The following is a 22,540-nucleotide window of genomic DNA, read 5'->3' as shown; positions in this document are numbered from 1 at the left end:
TCAAGCCTGTTGTCTATATCTTGTGGGTTGACCCGCCTTGCTCCGTGTTGAGGCGGGTACCCGGATAGTAGTAGGAGGTTAAAGACCAAAAACCAAGATGTTCCCATTGACTTCCTTCTAGACAAATCCTTTAAATACCGCGCTATGAAATGCATCAAGATTTATGAAGATATCATGCTCGAGAGTTTATTGCCGTCACTAAAATGTGTTGAAAGTGTGTATAATACAACATCGTCATTCGTCACTAGAGTTTATTTATTGTAATTGTATTAATTTTCATAGTTTGTATTAAATTTTCAGATTTTCTTATTTTAAGTTTGTGATCATATACGAATATTGTTTAATTATAGTGTTGAAAAAAGCACATGGTAAAAAAAGACTATGAAAAATATATATATATAAATGTAAAAAAATATCGTACCTAGCTAGTAAAATAAAACATAAAAGTTTTAAAATAAAACAGCATATGGTAAAAAAAAACTATAAAAGATATATATACATGTAAAAAACTGTACTAAAATATTTTACTATATGGTACCTAGTCAAATAAAACATAAAAGTATAAAAATAATAATAATAATCCACCATGTGTTTGTTGGGAGGGCCTAGACCAGTCTTATTTATACATAGAATTGAGCCACGTGCGGGTATAAAGAGACCAAGACCAAACATGTTCTTAACTGGTTCTTTTCTGTCTCTTTCCTTTTGACATCACATGAATGCACCTCTGTTGTGTTGTGTACTCTTATCGCATTATTCATATTCGTATATACGGAACCAGAAGTTATAACACACCATGACATGTAAAGATAGCTTACAAAGTGTGGTTGAGGACTTGAGAGTCAAGAGATTCCAAAACAATGTGGATAAGGAGCCAGTTGAATCAGTCTAGTCGATATATCTGTGTCGATTTGTACTCAAACTTATAATTATAACAGTACGAGTCAAACCAGCTTAATTGGTTCGTAGTCTTCAATCGGCCGATATACAATATTCACGTTGACTCGTGTCTAGAAGGCTTGACGGGTTTATTTTGAATTTTAATAACTTTATATGACTCTTAAATAAAAAATTAACGACGGTCTTAAAGTATACAAGCTCGAATGTCTATACAAACGACTTGAAACTTTGTTTGGCTGCATGGGAAAAGGTGATGGGTCTTATAGAGTCGGATGGTCTTGTAGTTAGCACTAGCAGGCTCAGAGCATCGAATCTCGCTCTATTGATAAAGTAGTGGTGGGGATTTTGTTTTATAGAACGACGACTTTCTTGTGTGTTAGATCACCACACTTTCCAATTTGAAGAGCCTCGTCGTCTTAACCGTTTTCACTCTAGCTTTAAAGGTTGGCTCTGTTGACGAAGTGGTGATGGAGATCCAGGCTGATAATAACCTTTGGAAGCGGGTTATTAATTCTAGAGTGAACTGCTGTTTTCGTCCCCGTGGTTTGTTCAAATTTGTCATTTCAGTCCAAAAGTTTAAAACTTGCTATTTTTGTCCATAAGGTTTCATTTTCATTGCAATTTTTGTCCTTTTCGCTAACATATTTTGGACTGAAATAACAAATTTAAACAAACCACATGGACGAAAATCGCAATGGAAACAAAACCTTATTGACGAAAATTGCAATGTAAATGAATCCTTAGGGACGAAAATAGCAAATTTTAAACTTTTGGATTGAAATAACACATATGAAAAAACCACGTCGACGAAAACCAGAGTTCTCTCTTAATTCTATTCATTGCATTGCAGTAGCCTTATTAACTAGAGGTGTACAAAAAAACTGGTTTCACCCAAACCAACCCAAATCGCCAGTTTCAGAACCGTTTCCCCTTAAGATATACCAAACCGGTTTAAAACAAAACCGGTTTGAGGAAAACCGGTTTGAAACTGGTTTATAAACCGAACCGACGTGACCAGGCCGGCCTATCTTGCTTCTAAACCAGTTTATAAACCGAACTGGTTTGAGTTAAATCACTTTTGACCAGCCGTTGACCAAACCGGTTCAGTTTGGGTTTAAAACCGGTTTTGTACACCTCTAGCCTTAACTGGATATCGGTCATAGTATAGCCCAATATGTAGAATGTAGATTCAACCCCAATTAGCCTTGTTTAAAATAGTCCATAATCCATATTGTTATTTGTAGCTCATGTGACACGTACATGCATGCATACATTGATACACACATAACACACGTTTTATAAGTTGTTTTAAAGTATTTGACACCACAAATAATCATAATAATAATAATAATAACAATAATACGTACATATTGTGAAGTAAAATAAAAAACCAATCTAAAAGTTTCATTTTATTTCATCAATTTAATGCGATACAGAATCCTAATTTAAGTTTATTCTGTTCACATTGTATCGTAATTAAAACTTTTTATTTGGAATATATTTCGTCTTTAAAACCACAGTAATTTATTGTAATTGTTTCAGTCTATGAAAATAAGGGCATGTTTAACGAGAATATAAGTGGGACTGTCGGTCTTGGTGGGGGCCCACTTTCGATAATCAACCAATTAAATTCCTTCATCCAGGGAAAGTTTTCGTACTGTCTGATCCCACAGTTTAACGAAAGTGCATCTAATCAAACAAGCAAAATCCACTTTGGAGACAGCGTTAACGTCTCAGGTCCAAGTGTCGTTTCAACTCCCCTAGTTCAAAAAGCCCCTTCAACCTACTTCTACCTTACATTGGAAAACGTGTCGGTCGGGTCCAAAAACTTGCCATACAAGCAATCATTAGCAAGTACTCGAGACGTTAACGAAGAGGGTAACATTATTATAGACTCGGGGACGACATTGACATATCTCCCTAGAGAGTTACATGATGATTTTGTAACGAGTCTAAGCGATGCCATTGGTGGGGACACGGTTCAGGACCCGGATGGTTTTTTTGAGCTATGTTACAATGAGTTGAACCTAGGGCGGGTCCCGACCGTGACGTTCCGGTTCGTGGGTGCCGATGTGGTGATCCCGGCAGATAACATGTTTTTAGAAGTGAAACAAGGGTTGACTTGTTTGACTATAGTAGCCTCGGATGAGTTAGCAATATTTGGTAACTTGTCACAAGCTAATATATTGGTAGGGTATGATTTGGTTAATCAGATGGTGTCTTTTGAGCCTACTGACTGCACCACAATGCAGTACTAGATAGGTTATATTGTTATTATTATTATGATAACAAATATATAAATAAATAACATGTATGAGAATATATCTCCATGGATGAATTAAACAATGTACGTATTAACGTTAATTCCTGTTTTTCATTATCTTTTTAATTTGTAATTGAAATTCTTATTTCAGTATATTTATGTCATCGTGTGGGACATCTAGTTTTACTTTTATATATTTGCAATTTAATATTTTTATATTTGCAATTTGTTAGAATCGAATATATATAACTATTTATGTATTTAGTTAACTTGTTAACAAATGATCATTTTTTTTTCGTTAGAAATGTTTATTAGACATTTATTAATCTAAAACGGTGTTATAAATAAAACCCATCAACATATTCATGCTTACTAGACTTTACAAATAATACTTATTACATGATTATCTACACACACATTTAATTTGCCCAAAAGAAAAATATAACACACATTTATCTAGTGGGTTACATAATACGTTATCTAATTTTGTTATAGGCTCTAATATGTAAATTGATGTGCTGGAATACCGGTGTGAAAAAAATATAATGAGTTTACACTTTACACTATACAGATTAAACATTCCTAGCTAGTCTCTTTTTTGCTAAAGCCCAACATTATGTAATTTACACATTTTATAGCCTTTGAATCTTAGGTGGGACATGGTTACGACTGTTTAAAAAGTTTGTGATTCATGTCTTGCTTGAAGCTCGCCTGTAAACAGCTTCAAAAAAGCTTGAATTTGAACGAGCCGGCTTGGCTAGATTTCTAAAGGAGCTCGAGCCAAGGTTGGCTTGACTTGTGGCTTGGTATTCGTTAGTCCATTTATACTAAACCCTAAGTTTTAACTATATTATTATTATTATTATTATTATTTGGCGCAGCTTGTTGCTCGCTTACCTATTATCCAGATGTAGCTCGGTTTGTGTTAAAAAAAATACAAAGAAAAAAATAATAATAATAACATATCAAAATAAGAAAAATAAAAATAATACATAAATTATGTCACTTGAGTTTTAAAACAATATAAAAAGGAACAAAAATAAAAATGTTACATAAATTATCTAGTTTATTGCAACAATTCAACGCGATACATAATCTTATACGGAGTTTATTCTTTTTTTTTTCTCGTAATTAAAACACAAAATCAATTACCAGTTTATAACAATATTGTTTTAAGGAATGTTGAAATTTAGAGATATAAATCAGAAATTGATTTATATTATTCTATTTATTTATGCATATAATTGCTCTAATTACAGATTTAAATGTATACAAAATCCCATCATTTTCTTTGATATGTAATAACTAATGCAATCATATCATTCTTTTGATTTTACAATATAAATTTTGATCAAACATTCATTTTTCAACATAACATTTTAGCCATGAACACACTTTTTATTCTCATTATATTTGTAACCATTTATGTGTCTCTTATCTAAACCAAGCCACCATCATGGTGATCATGGTTTTAGTGTTGATCTTATTCATATCGACTCTCCACTATCCCCTCTATATAACCCAACCCATTCGCCAATCGATCGTAATCAAAATGCTTTTCGTCGGTCTATGTCACGTCTTTCTAAGATAGACGCGGATATGTTTTCTACTCGTGGTGGAGAGTATCTAATGAAAATTCGTATGGGGACCCCACCCGTGGAAGTGTTTGGGTACGTTGATACTTGCTCTGACTTTTTGTGGGTCCAATGTAAACCCACTAAGAAGTCATGCTACAACAAAACAGCCCCGCCTGTTTTTCTACCCGCTTCTTCATCCACTTATCAACGACAACCATGTCGTTCAAAAGCTTGTGACACGCTGCAAGACTTCAAATTGCCATGTAACGCGCAAAATATATGTCTTTACGACACTCAAGCTAGTAATTGTTCAAACGGTGAACTTGCTATGGACACCTTTTGGTTGGGATCAACACCGATAAATCATACTATGTTTATGTGTGGTAGTAACGTTGGAAGTTTGGGTGATCGTGTGATTAGCGCGGATATTGGGATAGGCGGTGACTCGTTATCTCTAATAAGTCAATTAGAACCCGTCATTCAGGGAAAGTTTTCGTACTGTCTGATGCCACAAACCAACGACGCGATGAATAAAACAATTAAAATGCATTTTGGTGACCGCGCAAATGTCTCAGGGCCAAATGTGGTTTCAACTCCCATGATAAAGAAATTTCCTCCAAGTTTCCACTACGTCGATTTAATCGACGTGTTGGCTGGAAACAAGACCTCAAGACCCGTATTCAATCGTAGTCGAAGGCTAGACCACATCGAATATGGCAATATGATTATAGACATAACCTCGACGATCACTACGATCCCTGAGGAGATGTATGATCGTTTTACGCGTAATATAGCCGAAGATATAGGTGGTGAGGGCGTGCAAGACCCGACAGGGTTGTATAACCGGTTGTGCTACAAGGATTTGAATGTAACGCGTGTGCCGGTTGTGACATTTCGATTCGACTATGCTGACATTAAGGTGCACCCAAGTAACTTGTTTTTGGAAGTTGGACAAGGGGTGAGTTGCTTGTCTATGTTATATGCTGATGATGAATTGGGGGTGTTTGGAAATTTGTATCAAAGAGATTTGTTGGTAGGTTTTGATTTGGTTAAACAGAAGGTGTCTTTTAAGCCAACTGATTGTAGTTTATATAATTAATATATACTATATGTTTTTGTAGTATATAGTTATGTATGAGTGAATTAATAAATGAATTGGAGAAAAGGATCTTATTTTCATGGAATGGAACACAACATGTTTATGTATTAGGTATATATACATATAGTTGATTAGTTATTGTGTTAAATTGTGACACACGACGCAACCGTTACAAGCGCGTCTTTAATGACATCCTCCTTGACAACCGTTTGAGAGTTCTAGCATGACGATGGCCTTAAGGGAAGACGGTATGTGGCCAACTGGCCATGGTAAACAGCTTGTCCAATTGTGCATGCATTATTAAAGTTCCATTCGTTGTGACCAGGGCACGATGTTAGAGCAAGCTTGCCCTGAAGTACACAAAATACCGGCTGGTACGATTAAATCTAACTGTTAAACATAATGTTAACGCCTAAATGTTACCGGCTGTTATACCTGTTATAACCTATCAACAACCAGTATCTTAACTATGTACTATGCTGATAAAGTTTAGCAATCATCGCTAAAATAAAAAAATAAAACAATAAATCTAAACAAAAATAAATATGAATCTCAGAAACATAAGTGAAAGAGTAAAAGTTGATTATGTTTTGGCATCATTTGGCCTATTGCATACTAGGTAATATTAATTAATAATAGACAAGAATCGGAATGTTAACTATAGCTAGGGCAGTTCACGAACAGAGCCGAACCAAACGCATGCTTATAGGTCTATAGCTCATTTTTACAATGATGTGTCTACATGATCTTTACTAAATTTAATATTTAAAACGGAATTGTTCTGTAATCTCATAAGCTTCTCTTTTTGTGTTTAACCATGCGTGAAATCCGCTACAACACGTAGAGCATATATAAATTAATTTAAGAATTGTTGGACATTATATATGAAAGGAAAGTTATTTAAATAAGAAACTGATTTATTGGAATATATTTTTCTTTTAAACTAAACCATATATTTTACGAAATTGATTTTTTGGAATGTATATCTTCTCTTTATTTACGTATTTAATATAATTCATCTAATTATATGATTTAAATGGGTATAAATAAAAATCCTCTTAATATAAAAAATTAATTTGCTTCTGACCTTTTACCTTATAAATTTTGATCAAACATTCATTTTTCATCATAATTATTTTAGCCATGAACACACTTTTTATTCTCACTATATTTGTAACCATTTGTGTGTCTCTATCTAAACCAAGCCACCATCATGGTGATCATGGTTTTAGTGTTGATCTTATTCATATGGACTCTCCATTGTCCCCTCTATACAACCCAACCCTTTCACAAATCGATCGTAATCAAAATGTTTTTCGTCGGTCCATATCTCGGGCTCTTCGCATGGCGAAAAGCCAATCAAAGGTGTATGCGGATATTTCTGGAGAATATATAATGAAAATTGGAATTGGGACCCCTCCGGTACAAGTTTATGGAAGTGTTGGCACGACGTTCGGCCTTATTTGGGCCCCATGTGAGCCTTGCAAGACGTGTTACAAGCAAGCGGGTGCACGTTTTTTCGTACCCGCTTCTTCATCCACTTATCACGCAGATTCATGTCGATCAAGAGCTTGTAAATCTCTGCCTACCATCCAACCACGGTGTGGCACAGAAAATAATAATTGTCGTTACCAAAATTCTGACACCGATTCTTACTACACAGAAGGTGTCCTTGCTAGGGACACCTTTTCGATTGGACCAACTCCTTACAAACAAGTTTTGTTTGGGTGTGCTCATTATTATGAAGATCTTCAGTATTTTACGCCGAATGTGAGTGGGCGTATTGGTCTTGGTCGTGGCCCTCTTTCGCTAGTCAGCCAATTAAAACCAGCCATTCAGGGAAAGTTTTCGTATTGTTTGATGCCATGTGGTTCAAGTAAGCCAAGTAAGATCTACTTTGGTGAACATGTTAATATGTCAGGGCCAAATGTCGTTTCAACTCCCCTTAAAAGGAATGATTATTCAACTTTATACTCCGTACATTTGACTGACTTGTTGGTAGGAAACAAAAGCATCTTGTCACAAAATCACAATCACACTCGCTATCAATCAGACAATGAAAAGGGCAACATGGTTATAGACATCGATATGGCTATGACATTTCTTCCTAAGGATTTGTACGATCCATTTATTGCTAGTATGACAAAAGCCATACGTGCAAAGCCCATCCACATCCCACGTCAGTTTACCGATTATGATATTTGCTACAAGGATTTGAGTTTGGACAGTGTCCCGAATCTGACTTTGCGATTCACCGGAGGAGCGAATGTTGAGGTGCCACCAACAAACATGTTTATGGAACTTCAAAAAGGGATGACTTGCCTAGCAATTATATCAACATCAAATACTGAGGGTATTCTTGGAAATTTGTTTCAAACAAATTTGATGGTAGGGTTTGATTTGATAAAGCAAAAGGTGTATTTTAAGCCTACTGACTGCGCAATACGCTAACGAGCTAGGCTTTCACATGTGCGGGATATGTTAGTTCAAATAATGAGGTTGTCGTTTTGGTCTAGAAGTATGTTTGTTCATAGTTCATAGTTCAAACCTTAATAAATCAATTCACAGTATCCGTTTCCTTAATAACTACATAAAATTTCAGTTTAATGTAATAATTATGTATGTCTAATCCAGTTAAACAAATGATGAAATCAACTTATTCATTGCTTTCGATTAAGATTGAATACATAATGTGTATGACACTGAACATAAATAATGGCCTTCACAGAGAATGTTATGTAACATTATTCAAATTAAAAATAAATAATTGTATATTTGCATTCATATTGTTTGCTTCAAGTGCACATATTAAGATATGATATTTTCATTATTTATGATACTCAAGATCTTTTATTTTTTGGCTTCCAAATCTCCTAACCTTTTTTTTTTTGTTTTTTTTTTGTGATATATTCAGATTTTCACAACACGTTCTTAATAGGAATTGAAGATTGTGTGGTGATTTGAATAGTATTACTTTCTTAATTATTGGGTCTTTTGTTTATGGCTATAGTATCTTTTATTTATTGGTGCTTGTTGCTAAAGTTGTTTAGTATATATATTGTTTTTGGTGAAGCTAGGTTAATGGAGATTTTGATTAAGGGTTTTTAATGAATAATTTTTGCAAAAACCTTGGGTTTGAAGCTTTTAGCAACCCACATATATTTCAAGCCCAATTCATTATACACTTCAAAAGCCCAATTCATTATACACTTCAACTTTGTAAATTAAAAAAAAAATAATTTAATTATATTAACTGTTGTCAAGTTATCGTAACATATATGAGCAAAGTTTAGTTAATGTAAGGTAAATAAATTTGTTGTCCTATTGAATAAATATATTGCATATTTGCATTAGCCAAGTTGCATAAAATGGTAATTATAGAATTTATGCACTGTATTTAATCAAGGTTAGTACATAAATTATGTTTTCTAAGTTATTTAAGCTCAAATTAAAAAACCTTGTATTCTTGTAATACGAGATAATTAAGTTTGGCTTGGTTGATTTTGTTACTAAGTACTATATTTTCCAAAAAAAAAATCATTTTTTTTTAATTTTTTTAGTATCATATGAATCGCATCATATGACAAAAAGAGATCATTTTATGGAGATTTAGAAGCACAACTAGTTAGAGACTGAAAAAAAAATTGATATGATAAAAAAAAGTCTTTAAACTAGATTATCTTTAACGTCCTAGTTTTTATATATCGTTGAAAGAAAAAAACAATAGAAATATTGGATGATACACTCTTGTTTACTTTTAGATGAACTATAGGTCTACAATAAAAAAACCTATAATTACTAAAATGGGTGTATGAAAAAAAGGGTGATTATCATAACTAGTAACTAGTGTTGTAAAAATCGGGCCTAGCAGGTATTAATCGATACGCGCCCCTAGACCGATGAAATTTTTTAGCTAATCAGTAATCGGTCGAAATCAGACCTTGGTGTTATATGTAAATTTTCAGAAACTTAATATAAAATTCCAATTCAATTAATTGCAAGTAACTACCTTACGTAAATCATGAGAAGTTGGTATAGTGGTAAGATGTCTGCCCTCTCTTATTGGAGACATGAGTCTAATTCTCATTTGGACCGGTTCAAAGGGTGAAGCCAGGGATATAATCCCATATTCAAACCTGATTGGGGCCGAGGTTTTACGGATTCCACTCAGTACCCCGCGTATTAGTACTACGGTCTCACGATGGCCGAGAAACGACCTACCAACATAGAATGCAACTTGTGGACTGTTAGGGGCTCTGTCTGTCCGGACTCATGGCCGCCTCGGGCTACCTTTAACCAATGAAAACTGTGTACGAAATACCTAACATTACTTAGTTGTCGTTAAAAAAACTTATGGTAACACAGGAAGCTCCACGTATAATAATAATAATAATAATAATAATAATATCCGGTCTCAACATATTTGTTCATTCCGAGTATAGTTGTTGATTGAGAGAGAGAGAAAACAATTAAGAATTAAGAAACAATAATAATGCCTGAAAACCTGAGGTGTGTGGTGGTGGCCGTTGACGGCAGCGAAGAGAGTATGAAAGGCCTGCAGTGGGCACTGGATAACGTGAAGCTCCGTACAGACGGATCGTTAATCATTATTCACGTCCAATCACCACCGTCAATCGCCGCCGGTCTTAATCCAGGATCTATCCCCTTCGGTGGACCAAGTTAAGTGTCTGTCTGTCTGTCTGTCTCTAAATAATAATAACTGATTCTTAATTATTATTATTATTATTATTATTATTATTAGATAGAAATGAAATTAGTTGTAAGTAATGTTTTGTTATGTTATGTTATGAATTGAAATGAAAAATGAAAGCAGGTGATGTGGAGGTGCCTGCGTTTACTGCGGCGATTGAGGCGCATCAACGTCGAATTACGGATGCTATTATTACTCATGCTTTGAAGATATGTGCTGATAATAATGTTAGCTGCTACCTTACTCCTATGTAACTAATGCTTTCTAAGCTTCTGTTTCTTATTAAGGATGATGAGATTAGTACTGTACCGCTAGCAACAATACTGATACCCGCTTTGGTACTGCAAATATACAGCCAACAGGCTTTACTTCTAGAGCTAGATGGATGGTCTTATCTGTTTGTGATAGTCCAAAGTGGATCACAATACTTAAGTAGCTTATTTGTATTGTTGATGATGATGCATAAAGTTGTGTAGAATTTATAACTGCAAGTATAAACTAGTTTGGTTTGGAATCCAAATGAGAGTTATAGGTTGAAGTTGTGACAAATTGAACCATGATATGTAGCTTATTTATGTAAAAATCACGATTAGGCGCCAATTAATTTGAAATCGTAGGGCTACCGATTCGATCTCAGCTAATCAACCACTAAAATCAGTACCAATCCAAACTTGTCAAAAATCTGTCGAAAGTTATACTTTGAAATATTATATATAAATTTGTGTGTGTGTATAATTTTGAAAACTTACATATAAAATTCCACTCCGATTATTCCCTATTAATTGTTAGTTGGCACCCCACTGCCTGACTAGCACCTAGCGTAACACCGTGTTAAATGTCTTTAGTATTATTTCTGTTCTGACTATTTTCTGCTTTGAAGCTCTCATGTTGTGAGTTAAAATGTGCACCAAATTTAGGATTTTGGTTTCTCAGATGACCTGCAATTCATATATGTATATTAGTTTTGCAACCTGTCTTTCTCTATACTAATACATATATATCAACAATATAGTACCAGGCTGAAGTGAAAACTCAAGTATTGATTGGGGATCCTAAGGAGAAAATATGCGAAGCTGTCGAGGAATTGCATGCTGATTTGCTCGTAATGGGGTGCCGTTCTTTTGGTCCTATCAAGAGGTATAAGTTGACCCAAGTTATTGTTTGTGTTCAAATTTTGATCTGTTTATGTGTTTATCATACCGAGTAATAAGCAGAATCTGATGTATATGCATGTGAAGTGTAGCATACATTCATTGATGCTTAACTTAATAACAACATATTTTTGTAAATGCAGGATGTTTTTGGGAAGTGTAAGTAACTACTGCTCCAACCATGTGTCATGCCCGGTCATGATAGTCAAAGGCACTACTTAATAAGAACCTTGAGGTAAACCGTAAACCTTCTTTTCTAGCAGGTCGAGCAGCTGAGGCAACATATTTTTGTAAAGTGTATTTTAGCTTACCTTACATGATCTGTCTCAGCTTGAATGGAGGATTATGGGACGTGATGTATATCGTTTGTACTCTGCAACAAGTACACAATATCCGGGTGAGTTTATATGTTGTTTGTGATACGCTTCTGTTGTATATTGTTGTTTGTAAAATGGTTGTACATTTGCGAGATGTGATGCGTGATATTATCCGTTGAACATATATGTATCCCCGACATTGATGAAATCTTTTATGCATTGTTGTTATTCTTTTCATCGTATTAATACACAACACAACGGTCATCGCCTAACACTTTAAAGGTATATCAACCAAACCCGAGTCCAAACATGAAACCCAAAAGAACCAAGATTAACCAAACCCGAGACGTCCCAGCCATTTATGGTTAGATGTTTGGTCCCATGTTTCTAATTAGAGTGCTTTATTGCACTTATCTTTTCACGAACAAACTCGTCTACGAGAAAGTGATTAGATAACTCATAGCAGCCACCCTTCTTCAAATATCATCATGCAAACAGCAAAAATATAAACATATTCGGAAGACCATAAAAGCTCTGTTTTGATGCAAGATGTACTTATAGTTAGCGAGTGCAATCTATGTAATCTCTAGTTACCGTGTATGCGAAGTACTAGATGTCACTTTATTAGGGACTTCATAGAAACATCCAAACGATTTACAATGAAGTGACAGGTAAGCGGGCAACAAGCTGCGCCGCAACCCCCTTTTGGATAGCAAACCCAATCCGACTAAAAACAAAGTTTTGATTCTTATGGGCTGATACGTTACTATACACAACTTTCTGAACCCTATTCAAAAGGTCCATGGCATCCGGAGCTAAGAAACCAAAAGTGTCAAAGGCGAAGGGGATAAACACGTGTTGATTCTCCAAACAAGCTCTCTCGTGTTTAGCAACCTTGCCTGATGTCGCCTTCAATGCTGCCTGGCCTGCTACAAATCCAGTGTCCCTAATCCCAATAAGAGGGGACACTCCTGTGAGGTCGACACAAGCGTGTTTCCCCCCTACCCACCCAAAAACAAGAATATCGGCCGGTCGTAATGTAGATCTTCCTTCTTGAGGATCCGTAAGAAAGTTTACGGGGGCTTTCTTTTTAACCGAAATTCCGGCTCGTTTAAGAACATCGCATAGAACATCCCTCACCAAATCATGCCTGTACTTAAACCCAGGCAACTCTTTGCAGTCAATCTCTTAGATGGTCATGGTCATCTAAGTGGATGCAAGCAACTAGTTTAGAATGTCTCACTATCAAACATAATATTCAACTTCTCGCATAGATGTATCCTATTATCCAAAGGACCCGACCGGACCTTTCTGAATGCCTAGAAAACATTCTGAAAATAGCATAAACTTTCTTCGAAAAAGTACTAGTTTTTTATTATTTTTCAACTTATGAAAGAAAAAAGTTGATATATGTATAAAAAAAATGTGAGTTACAGTTGGTGAAAGGAAATGAAAGCTAATGAAAAAAACAACTTGATACCTATATATATATTCTCTCAATGCAAATATTATACAAGTCCTTTATTTTTTGGCTTATCAGGTATTGACTAACAAGAAGTCGCTTAGGCCGAGTGGTTAAGGCGTGTGCCTGCTAAGTACATGTGGTTTCCCCGCGAGAGTTCGAATCTCTAAGGAGACGATTCATTCTTTTTATATTAAAAATACTCTTGTATTTATTTATTTATTTTCTACAAAAAGGTTCCCTATATTTTTTTAATATACAAATAGGTAAGTAGAGTTGAAATAGTGACATGTCTAATTATAATTAAGTGTTTTATAAAATAGGTTATAGACTCTTCATAGCCTGAAGATCAAGGTCCAAGTGTGCCCATCTAGTTAAGTAACTTTAGTCAAAACATATATATAAACCTAATGAGTCAACCTCAATCTAACAGTTGACTACCAATTATTTATGAATTGGTAGTTAGGGCCCGAATTTAAAAACGTTAAACCATGTATGTGTGTTGTGACATGTTAACTCGTAAAATTAGAATGAATGTTAAAATATGGAAAAACATAATTAGGTTGACTTAGGACCTACGCATGTGCGTTGTTGCTGATTTTAAGCCGAAACATAACATATTATGATAAAAAGAATAATGAAGTCGATACGATAAAAAAACTCACGTAAAAGAGGAAATAGAGATTAGAGAAACTTTAGTTATATATTAAGCAATAATAATTTGAGACAAAGCATTTCTCATATTTGTTTTTGGGTTGGTAATTACATCTTTTAGTTGCTTTGATCATATTAGAACTCTTTTCAAGATTCAAAACTCAACAAAATATATAAGCACGACAAAACAACATATTTTATAACAAGGTTATTGTAATTGTTGTTACCAAATAACTTATATACTCCACAGTATGATTATAAAGAGGCGATTATTTTCTTAAGCAATAAGTTGTAACAACTTTTCCTCTGAGAGAAGTTTGTCTATATAATAAGAAAGTTATAAATATATAAAAAAATGAGTATATATGTATAACCAGACAGTAACATATACAACATGCAGACATAGATAGACATACATTTAAGGAGACAAATAAATAAATTGAATTAAAATGAATACTTAAATATGAGACCATTACAAAAAATTAAATATGAATGCTGGGGGTGAACTCACATGGGATTCCCTTCATGAGATCTACACCCCTTTACACATACATGAATAAATAAATAAATGTGGCTAAAAACAAATATATATATTTAGTTAAATGTTAGTAAAACTGGTTCCAAAAAAAAATGAAAATAAAGAAAAGTTATATGATCTAACAGAAGCTCCATATACGAATTTCGTCGCCATCTTCATCAAAGGGATTAAATGGCGACTCGTTTTGCATCATGCCATTGTATCTTGGTGAATCGAAGTTGCACCATGGTGCAACCATCGACATCAAGGTTCCATCAAGAGGGTCGGTTTCTAAAGAGAATCTTTGGCTTGTCTCGTTAGATGAAGATGATTGAGATGGAGAAAACGAGGAGAATGATGTTGAGTACGAAGGGGATGGTGGTGGAGAAGTGATGGTGGCAACGGCTGCAGCAGCGGCCACCCTTTTAATAGATTTTGGAGAAATGACACTAGGGGTGGGACCGGTAAGTGAGTCGTGATCATATTGGCTGAGAGGGAAATTTAGATTTGCAATGGGACCCTTAACGCATAGAAGGGCGGCATCATAGGCTCTAGCTGCTGCTTCAGGAGTCGAGTAAGATCCTAACCATATACGTGACTTTTGATTTGGTGCTCGGATCTCGGAAACCCATGAACCCCAACTCCTCATTCGTACTCCTTTGTATTTCTCTTTGTTGATTACAGATGACGGTGATAGTGGCAGTGATGACACTGACGAGGAATATAATGTCGGTGCTGCCTTTGATGCCTTATGTTGGATCTTTTGATCTTTCTTTACCATGTTTCAAGTAATCACAAACGAGTAAAATGCACAAGATTAATTTTTGAACGAAATGCAATGTTTTAAAAATAAAAAAAAACTTTGTTTTTCTTTTGAAATAAACAAAAAATGAATGAATGAATGTATGTATGTGTTTTCTTGAGGTATGAATGGTGCAAGATGTATTTATAACATAGAATGCAAGTGAGATGAGTGAAAAGCCTCCTTTACTTTGTTTATTTTTTTTGTTTTTTTAATCAATATTATAATGTACATTATAATAGTAAATAAAATTATAAGGAGTGTGAAATCTTTTATTTCTCCTGACTTATAATATTTTTGCAATGTTAAAGAAATAAGAATGTACCTACAACTATGAACTTATTGCATTTGTGTTCATAGTTATATTATGACATAAAGAAGTATGAACCAAAACTCATTACAACATTTACAACTATCATGCTTTAAATATGTTGTTTTATACAAGGGCGCAAACTAGCTAAGTTGAGTTGCTTGCGAGCTACTCGAGCTCGAACTGATAAATAGCTTGAAACGAGTCGAGCTTTTTCAAGCTCTAGCCTCAATAAAGCTAGTTAAGTTATCGAGCCCGAGCTTGAAATTTGTATGGGAAGCTCTTTTAGACTCGTAGAACATTAACGAGCCTTGTGTATTTATTATTATTCATTTTTTTCTTTTTTGGACTTCTATGTTGCAATTTTGTACTACACAACTGAGTTGGAGCTGGAGCTCGAGCCAAGCTTTGGCTCGTTTAATAAACTACACGAACTCGAGTCGAGCAAAGGCTCATTAAGGTTTTTCTCAAAATACATAAAAATATTTAAAAAACGTATATATGTTGATTAATATATAATAAACAAGTTGAGTTCGAGCCAAGCTAAGGTTTATTTAAGGTTTTTCTCAAAATAAATAAATATATTAATTAAACGTATATACATTAATTAATAAAATAAATAAGCTGAGCTCGAGCTGAATCTAAACTTGAGCTTTAGGAAAAAAGCTTCGGTTTGGCACGTTTATACCCACAGTTTTATGTCTACCTACTCTACTTTAAAAACTAGAGGGCTTTAAAGAAAAATAGTACACTTTTTGGGAAAATTTTCAAAGCCAGGCATGCATTTGAGGAAATGCCACATGCAACCCCATTAATTAATTTCACAATTATTGAACATGTTCTAGGCTTTTTGACTAGAGACCAAGGCAAACCTCCCACATGAGCAAACAAAGGTAGAAGTAAAAGTAAAGGTATTTCTTTATTCAGAACAATGATGAATAAATCAGAATTAATTTATAAATGCTATTTACATGAAAATAGAAGTTAAAATGAAGGGTGATATAGTAATTGGTAATGGGACATATAGGCATTGTACTATAGGAATATTTGTAAAATATATGTGTTAATTTGTATGGTTTTGGAACTATTGAAAATGGTGTTGGAATTATGGAAAACCATGATATCTTTTATAAAAAAAATTCTAAGTAATTGATTAAAAAAATATGCATGTTAGGGGCGAAGAACTTGAAGAAAACATTTTGTCATAGGATTCTCACTTGTAAGGAAGAGCATCTTTTCTCAAGATAGGTTGTATTCAAATAGGACATTGTAAATCTATACAAATTTTATAATATATTATACAATATACAATGTATAATATGGGGAAAAGTATAATAAAATGAAGTATTCGCGTACACACTTTATTTTTGTGATGCTGGAATTCATAATAACATTTGACTGGTCTTTCAAATTTATGAAAAAAATACACGCATTCGAGACGAAGGTCACGTCATTCTCTTTATCTTTAGGTAAGTAATATGAATTTCGAAGGGATGTTATGATAAATATTAAATAAAGTGTATAGACGTATTTTTTTATGAATATTGAAGAAACACTAATTGACCCCGGGCAGATTACGGATAATCTGGGGGTTAAATAGATATTTCCCACGAGGGGTTAGATCCGGCAAAGATGGTTCTTCAGATGACCTGCAAAACAGACACCGTGAGCTCGTCACTTAGAAGGGGGGTACCTCCTTGTGACCACCCTCCGGCGTGAGAATCAGACTAGATTGCTCTTGAATATAAGTGTATATTAAGAGATTGCTAGAAAAGATAAGATGTGATAAGGTAATGTAATGTGTCCATACCATTACAAGGTGTTGGAGTATTTATAGCCGAAGGTAGGTTTCCAAGCAGGTACAGCCGGCTGAATAGTATTCCTGTTCTGCCAACTGTGGGCTACGCACGTGCCATGCTGGTGGTTGGTGGGTAGGCAGTGGCTGATAGTGACCAGGCCGGCTGTGTACTATTCCTGTTCCACCAACTGCAGGCTATGCACGTCCTCCGACAGGTTGGTGAGTAGGCAGCGGCTGATAGTGACATACAGTACAAGAGCGTGCTGCTCGTCATACTGTTGTCAGTGAGCTGTCGTATCTTTGGTCAGATCTTTTGTCCATACCTCGTCAGGTACAGTACAAAAGATCCTCCAGTATCGTACGGACTGGCTCATTTGTGCGGGAGTGTTCCCGGCTTTGTGCGGGAGTGTTCCCGGCTTGCTCACTCCTTCTTCAGGTGACATTACTGAATTATTTAAGAGTTAAGTGCCTTGTGCGTGTAGCCTTGCTGCGCGGGTAGCCTTCCCTGATGGCTAGTATCCGTTGCTGCGGGAACAGGCGGAGTACGTCGACCATTGGGAGGCTTTTCCTGCGGGAACAGCTTGCGTACTGCGCGTAAGGACGTCACGTCTCTGAGCATGGTGGGTCCTGCGGATCCAGTTAGTTTCTGCGCAGACGTCTCTTCAAGGTGAGTCTTGCGAGTTTAGCCTTTGCGCAGACGTCCCTGTTGAAGGTGAGTCTTGCGGGTTCAACTGCGCAGACGTCCCTCTTTGAGGTGAGTCTTGCGGGTCCAACTGGGCTCTGCTGGGACCTACCTCTTCAAGTCCCCCCAGTCCAATGTTCTTCTCATGAATTGTTAATAAGTGAGGTGAACTTTTGGACTTAAGCAAAGGGTTTTGAAAAGGGTTTAGTTTTAAGGTTTTCCATGGGGATTCTTCCCGCGGAAGTCCTAATGTCACGTGCAGAAATTCCCGACTTTTCTGCTTGATCTTTGGGTATGATGCGGGTAGGTCTGTAACCTCCTCGCAAGTCAGGAGCGTTGAGTTCCACTTGTATAGATTCTCCATGAGGTTTTGGTAGTTTTGAACATAGTGATCAATTATGTTAAAACAACCAATTCCATCTTGGAGCTTCAAACAATCTAGTTCTCGACGTTCCCGCTATGCGGGGATGTTATTCCCGTTTCCGCAAGCATGGCCCAGAAGATCCTTCTTGGTTTCAATTCCCTGCGGAGTGCTAGGTATGTGAAGGGTTTCGCCTTGACACTGTACCCGCACTCGTCTTATAGTTACTTTACTTCCAAGGTATTCCTGGCTTCAATTCCCTGCGGGTGCTAAGTATGTGAAGGGTTTTGCCTTGACACTGTACCCGCACCCGTCTTATAGTTACTTGGTCGCCGAGGTATTCTTGGCTTCAATTCCCTGAAGGTGCTAAGTATGTGAAGGGTTTTGCCTTAACACTGTACTCGCACCTGTCTTATAGTTACTTGGTTGCCAAGGTAAGGGGTATAGTCCCGCTTACTTTTGAATCTTTTTGAATCTTTTTGAAATTCGAAGAGTTGGTGAAAGGATAAGAACAGTCCAAACTGTTGAAACGTCGTCCGACAATTTCTTCTGACAGTGTCAGGACGTGCAGGAAGTTATGACGACGTGACAGTATATGGTCATTCCAGACGCTTTTTCAGGCGCGTGGGCGCGAGTTTTCGGGCGCGTGGCCGCGAAGTTTACGGCACGCGTCCTGTCAACAGCTGTTGCCAGCTTGCTTTTTCCACGTGTCATAGTTTCATTGCACCAACGTTTTCCTCTCTCTTCCGCATTAAATTCATCGCATTCATTGCGATGAGTATATAAAGGGAGGAGAGGTTGCATCTCAACTCACAGTTTCACCTCTCTTCTTCTTCTAAACGATTTCCGGCGAATACTCTAACTTTTCTGTCGAGCATTCTCCTGAAATCGTTCTTGTTTACATCCCAAACATGTCTTCTCATGATCCTGAGGTTACTGTCGAGGAGTCCGATGTATACCTCGAGAATCCGTTGTCTACGTCGGACAAGGATGACAAGAGTACTGCTGGCGAGTGCCAGTGTGCTCTTCCGATCGACCTCTATCAGTACGTCGTCAGGAAGTTCATGCTCGAGCCTTTCGAGCCTGAGTTTCCTACACCTCATCAGACGGTGTACGATGCCCCCAAGGGCAAGATAGGGGTGTACGCTGCATTCTTCGTCTATGGGAATCTCAGGTTCCCATTGACGAAGTTTGTATACCGTGTTCTGGAGAGACACGGTGTGCATCTGACTGAGGTACACCCAATGGCGATCGCCAAGATCCGCCATTTCGAGTGGGTGTGTCTCATTCTGGGTGTGGAGCCCCATGTTGACCGCCTGATGACCTTCTATTCCTGGAGGTGCATCCAAGGGTGGTATACCTTGGTCAATCGGATCAAGGGTTTGAAGATCCGCGCTACCGAGCGCAGTCTTCGATCTTGGAAGCGGGAGTTCTTCTATATCTCCGCTCGCGTCGTCCCCATAGCGATGACGTTCAAGAACGGGAGAGCTCTCCCGAACCTTCACGCCTCCAACTACCAGGAGGCGGAATGGTTCTCCAAGGTTTCCCGGATCCAGTCTCCGGTTTACCGCTTTGCGGAGTCCGGGATGGTGATGCTCGGGATGAGCCGGGTGTGGAATGAGGCGTTACAGATTCCCATTGTCCTCGAATACAGTTTGAACTCTGTCCCTTACGGTATGCTTTATATTATCCGTTAATTTAGGGTTTTTGTTATAACCGTTTTTTCTTTTTGTTTTCAGAGGGAAACGACTTGCAGTCTCTCCTGCAGCCGCGGGAGAGTGATGGTCCCGCTCGGATGGGTACTCGTGCTCTAGATGAGAACGAGTTGCCCATCCTTGAGCAAACGGCGGATCGGTTCGTGGAGGTCTACCCGCCAGGCCACGAGATCCTGAGCGCCAGGCGGCCAGGTAAAGAACTTTTTGACCCTCGCCCTCTCAATGCTCAAACCTCTGCGGGAATTCCTCTAATTTTGTCATCTTCTGATGAGGAATCCGCAGATGGTCCTTTCTTGGCGAGGAAGAAGAAGGCTGCCGGCGGGAAGCGCAAGGCGAAGGTTGCCTCCACTGCCGATCAGGGGAATCGGTCAGAGTCGGAGACCGAGAGTGAAGAGGTGGCGGGGAACCATGGTGGTGATGAGACCACTGTTCCGGAGGTTGAGACAGCTGTCACCTCCGGGCAGCCTAGTACAACGACGGTGACCGGCGTGAAGAGGCCGGCTCCATCGGGTTCGTCCCCGCCTATTCGCACCTTCAAGCTCAAGAGGACTCGTAAGTGTAAACTTTAACTTTAATTTCATATCTTTCCGCCATTATATTTAAATATGTTGTCTTCATGCAGGCGTGGATGCAACCGCATTCCAGGGTGGAGCGGGGAGGAGCACTTCTGGACCCATGACGGTAGGTTTGGTCAACCTACCCGAGGCGATGACCCAGGCGGCTGCGCTTGCTTCACGTGTTGGTTCAGTTGCTCACTCGGTTGAGGCAACTGTTCCAACTGTGACGTCGTCTCCGCCGGCTGTCAGTGCCATATTCACTGATTCCTTCACTGAGCCGGCGGTGAGTTTTTCTGCGGGCTCTTCCGCAGCGGCGACCACGGTTGTGAGTTCACCTCCGGTGAGTTCACCTCCGTTGGTTCCTACGACGGCGGCTTCAACCACGCATCCGGCACCGGCGACCACCTCGCCCCCGGCTGGTTCAGCAGGTATGTTTGGGGTTGGGGCGTCTAGCCAATCTCTGCCTCCTTCCCATCTGCCTGACCTCTTGGATGGATATCCGCTAGGTTCGGGTGATGGGTTTGGCGGCTACAGGCCTGTCGTCGACCCTACAGGTGCGTAGGGTTAGTTTGGCCTGTTATGTTTTTTTTTTTATCATCTTTTCCTAACTTCGTTTTGTTTTTGCAGTGTCGGATTCGAATGAGGTGTTTGTTCCGCGGTGGAACATCCGCCGGGGAACCACCCTTCGGACGGCTGTGGACTGCGTCGAGTGGGCGCGCCACGCCGCCCCCAGTGGTGCACTGGGAGAAGCTATGTCAAGCTACCAGGAGGGTAGGCTGACAAACGAGCTTCGAATTCTCCTTGCCCGGATGCAGCCGCGCGTCGAGCTGCTTTGTCGTGAAAACGACAAGTTAAAAGCAGCTCGTATCCAAGAAGTAGCTCAGGCGCGGGCTGTCCGGGAGGAGAACAGGAGGCTCTCCGCCGTTGCTGCGGAGAAGGAGAAGGCCTTCAAGGCCCTTGAGGTTGAAGTTCAGGCCCGTCTCGAGGCCCGTTCCAAGGCTGCCCAAGCTGTTAACGAACAGCTTCGGTTGGCAAAGGAAACCGCTCGGAATGCAACTGAGAGGGCCACCAGAGCTGAAGCTGTTGCTGAGCCTCTACGCACCGAGAATGAGGAGCTCAAAGCCAAATTAGAGAGGCTCCAGCAGGCTCATGACGCGTTGGCTATGGAAGACGCCAAGAAGCTTCAAGAAATCTTGGACCAGAGGGGTATGCTTGACCATACTGAGCGTAAGCTAAAGGGCGTTGAAGAGGCTGCTGCTAAGGAAGTGTTGCTTGCCAACCTTAACAAAAGTGAAGCCGAATGCGCCCGTAACCAAGCTCAAGCTGCCCTCCAGGAGGCTCTGGTTACCAAGGAATGGCTTCTACGAGAAGCGTTGTCGCAGGTAAGCTTAGCTTCATAATGTCTTCACGCTTTTCTTTATACTTAGAAAAGGTTTTGATACTTGTATTTTTGTTTTGTAGATTGTGCATCGGGTCTTCACGGACACATCATATGACGATGCCATGAGCGCAGCCCTCAACGCTTCTCATGAGGATGGGGAAAAGGCTGGCTTCCTGCTTGGTCTAGGGTTCGTTGAGAAGGGCATCCCACCTTCCAACTTCCCTTTATATGATGTGGATACTGAAGCTGCTTATGACCAAGCAGTGAACCAGTATGCTGCCTT

The 22,540-nt window shown here is 38.3% G+C and overlaps 4 protein-coding genes and 1 pseudogene across 6 annotated transcripts; 4 read left to right on the top strand and 1 right to left on the bottom strand.

The window, feature by feature from the left end:
* Positions 1 to 2,451: 2,451 nt before the first annotated feature.
* LOC143553428 (aspartic proteinase CDR1 pseudogene) lies at positions 2,452 to 3,158 on the top strand (annotated as a pseudogene).
* A 1,574-nt stretch (positions 3,159 to 4,732) lies between these two features.
* Positions 4,733 to 5,839, top strand: LOC143553427 (aspartic proteinase CDR1-like). Its single transcript, XM_077043426.1, has one exon. The coding sequence runs from the start codon at positions 4,733 to 4,735 to the stop codon at positions 5,837 to 5,839; it is 1,107 nt and encodes a 368-aa protein (XP_076899541.1).
* Positions 5,840 to 6,982: 1,143 nt separating this feature from the next.
* LOC143553426 (aspartic proteinase CDR1-like) lies at positions 6,983 to 8,290 on the top strand. Its single transcript, XM_077043425.1, has one exon. The coding sequence runs from the start codon at positions 6,983 to 6,985 to the stop codon at positions 8,288 to 8,290; it is 1,308 nt and encodes a 435-aa protein (XP_076899540.1).
* Positions 8,291 to 10,297: 2,007 nt separating this feature from the next.
* On the top strand, positions 10,298 to 12,250 carry LOC143553434 (universal stress protein PHOS34-like). 3 transcript variants are annotated; one of them, XM_077043433.1, is made up of 5 exons: positions 10,298 to 10,518; positions 10,674 to 10,777; positions 11,569 to 11,687; positions 11,845 to 11,936; positions 12,032 to 12,250. In XM_077043433.1, the coding sequence occupies exons 1-4, from the start codon at positions 10,332 to 10,334 to the stop codon at positions 11,921 to 11,923; spliced, it is 489 nt and encodes a 162-aa protein (XP_076899548.1). In that variant the 5' UTR covers positions 10,298 to 10,331; the 3' UTR covers positions 11,924 to 11,936; positions 12,032 to 12,250. The 3 variants fall into 3 exon arrangements, with proteins under 3 accessions (XP_076899548.1, XP_076899546.1, XP_076899547.1); XM_077043431.1 differs by having other exon boundaries at positions 10,303 to 10,518; positions 11,563 to 11,687; XM_077043432.1 differs by having other exon boundaries at positions 10,303 to 10,518; positions 11,563 to 11,687; positions 11,845 to 11,943.
* Positions 12,251 to 14,762: 2,512 nt separating this feature from the next.
* On the bottom strand, positions 14,763 to 15,747 carry LOC143553432 (uncharacterized). The gene has a single exon (XM_077043430.1). It carries the CDS (start codon positions 15,430 to 15,432, stop codon positions 14,791 to 14,793), a length of 642 nt encoding a protein of 213 aa, XP_076899545.1. The 5' UTR covers positions 15,433 to 15,747; the 3' UTR covers positions 14,763 to 14,790.
* Positions 15,748 to 22,540: the final 6,793 nt, after the last annotated feature.

The sequence above is a fragment of the Bidens hawaiensis genome, unplaced genomic scaffold (genome assembly GCF_021521415.1).
Source record: "Bidens hawaiensis isolate Kalapana, Puna unplaced genomic scaffold, B.hawaiensis_p1.1 tig00017238_1, whole genome shotgun sequence".
Taxonomy (NCBI): Eukaryota; Viridiplantae; Streptophyta; class Magnoliopsida; order Asterales; family Asteraceae; genus Bidens; species Bidens hawaiensis.
The sequence above is the reverse complement of the archived record's forward strand: the minus strand, read 5'-3'. Positions and strand labels throughout refer to the sequence as shown.

Bases quoted from the DNA above. Each gene is read 5' to 3' on its own strand.
- LOC143553427 (XM_077043426.1), top strand. From the start codon at position 4,733: ATGTCACGTCTTTCTAAGATAGACGCGGATATGTTTTCTACTCGTGGT.
- LOC143553434 (XM_077043431.1), top strand. From the start codon at position 10,332: ATGCCTGAAAACCTGAGGTGTGTGGTGGTGGCCGTTGACGGCAGCGAA. The intron at 10,519-10,673 runs GTTAAGTGTCTG...AAATGAAAGCAG, and splicing joins TATCCCCTTCGGTGGACCAA to GTGATGTGGAGGTGCCTGCG. The intron at 10,778-11,562 runs GTTAGCTGCTAC...TCAACAATATAG, and splicing joins AGATATGTGCTGATAATAAT to TACCAGGCTGAAGTGAAAAC.
- LOC143553426 (XM_077043425.1), top strand. From the start codon at position 6,983: ATGAACACACTTTTTATTCTCACTATATTTGTAACCATTTGTGTGTCT.
- LOC143553432 (XM_077043430.1), bottom strand. From the start codon at position 15,432: ATGGTAAAGAAAGATCAAAAGATCCAACATAAGGCATCAAAGGCAGCA.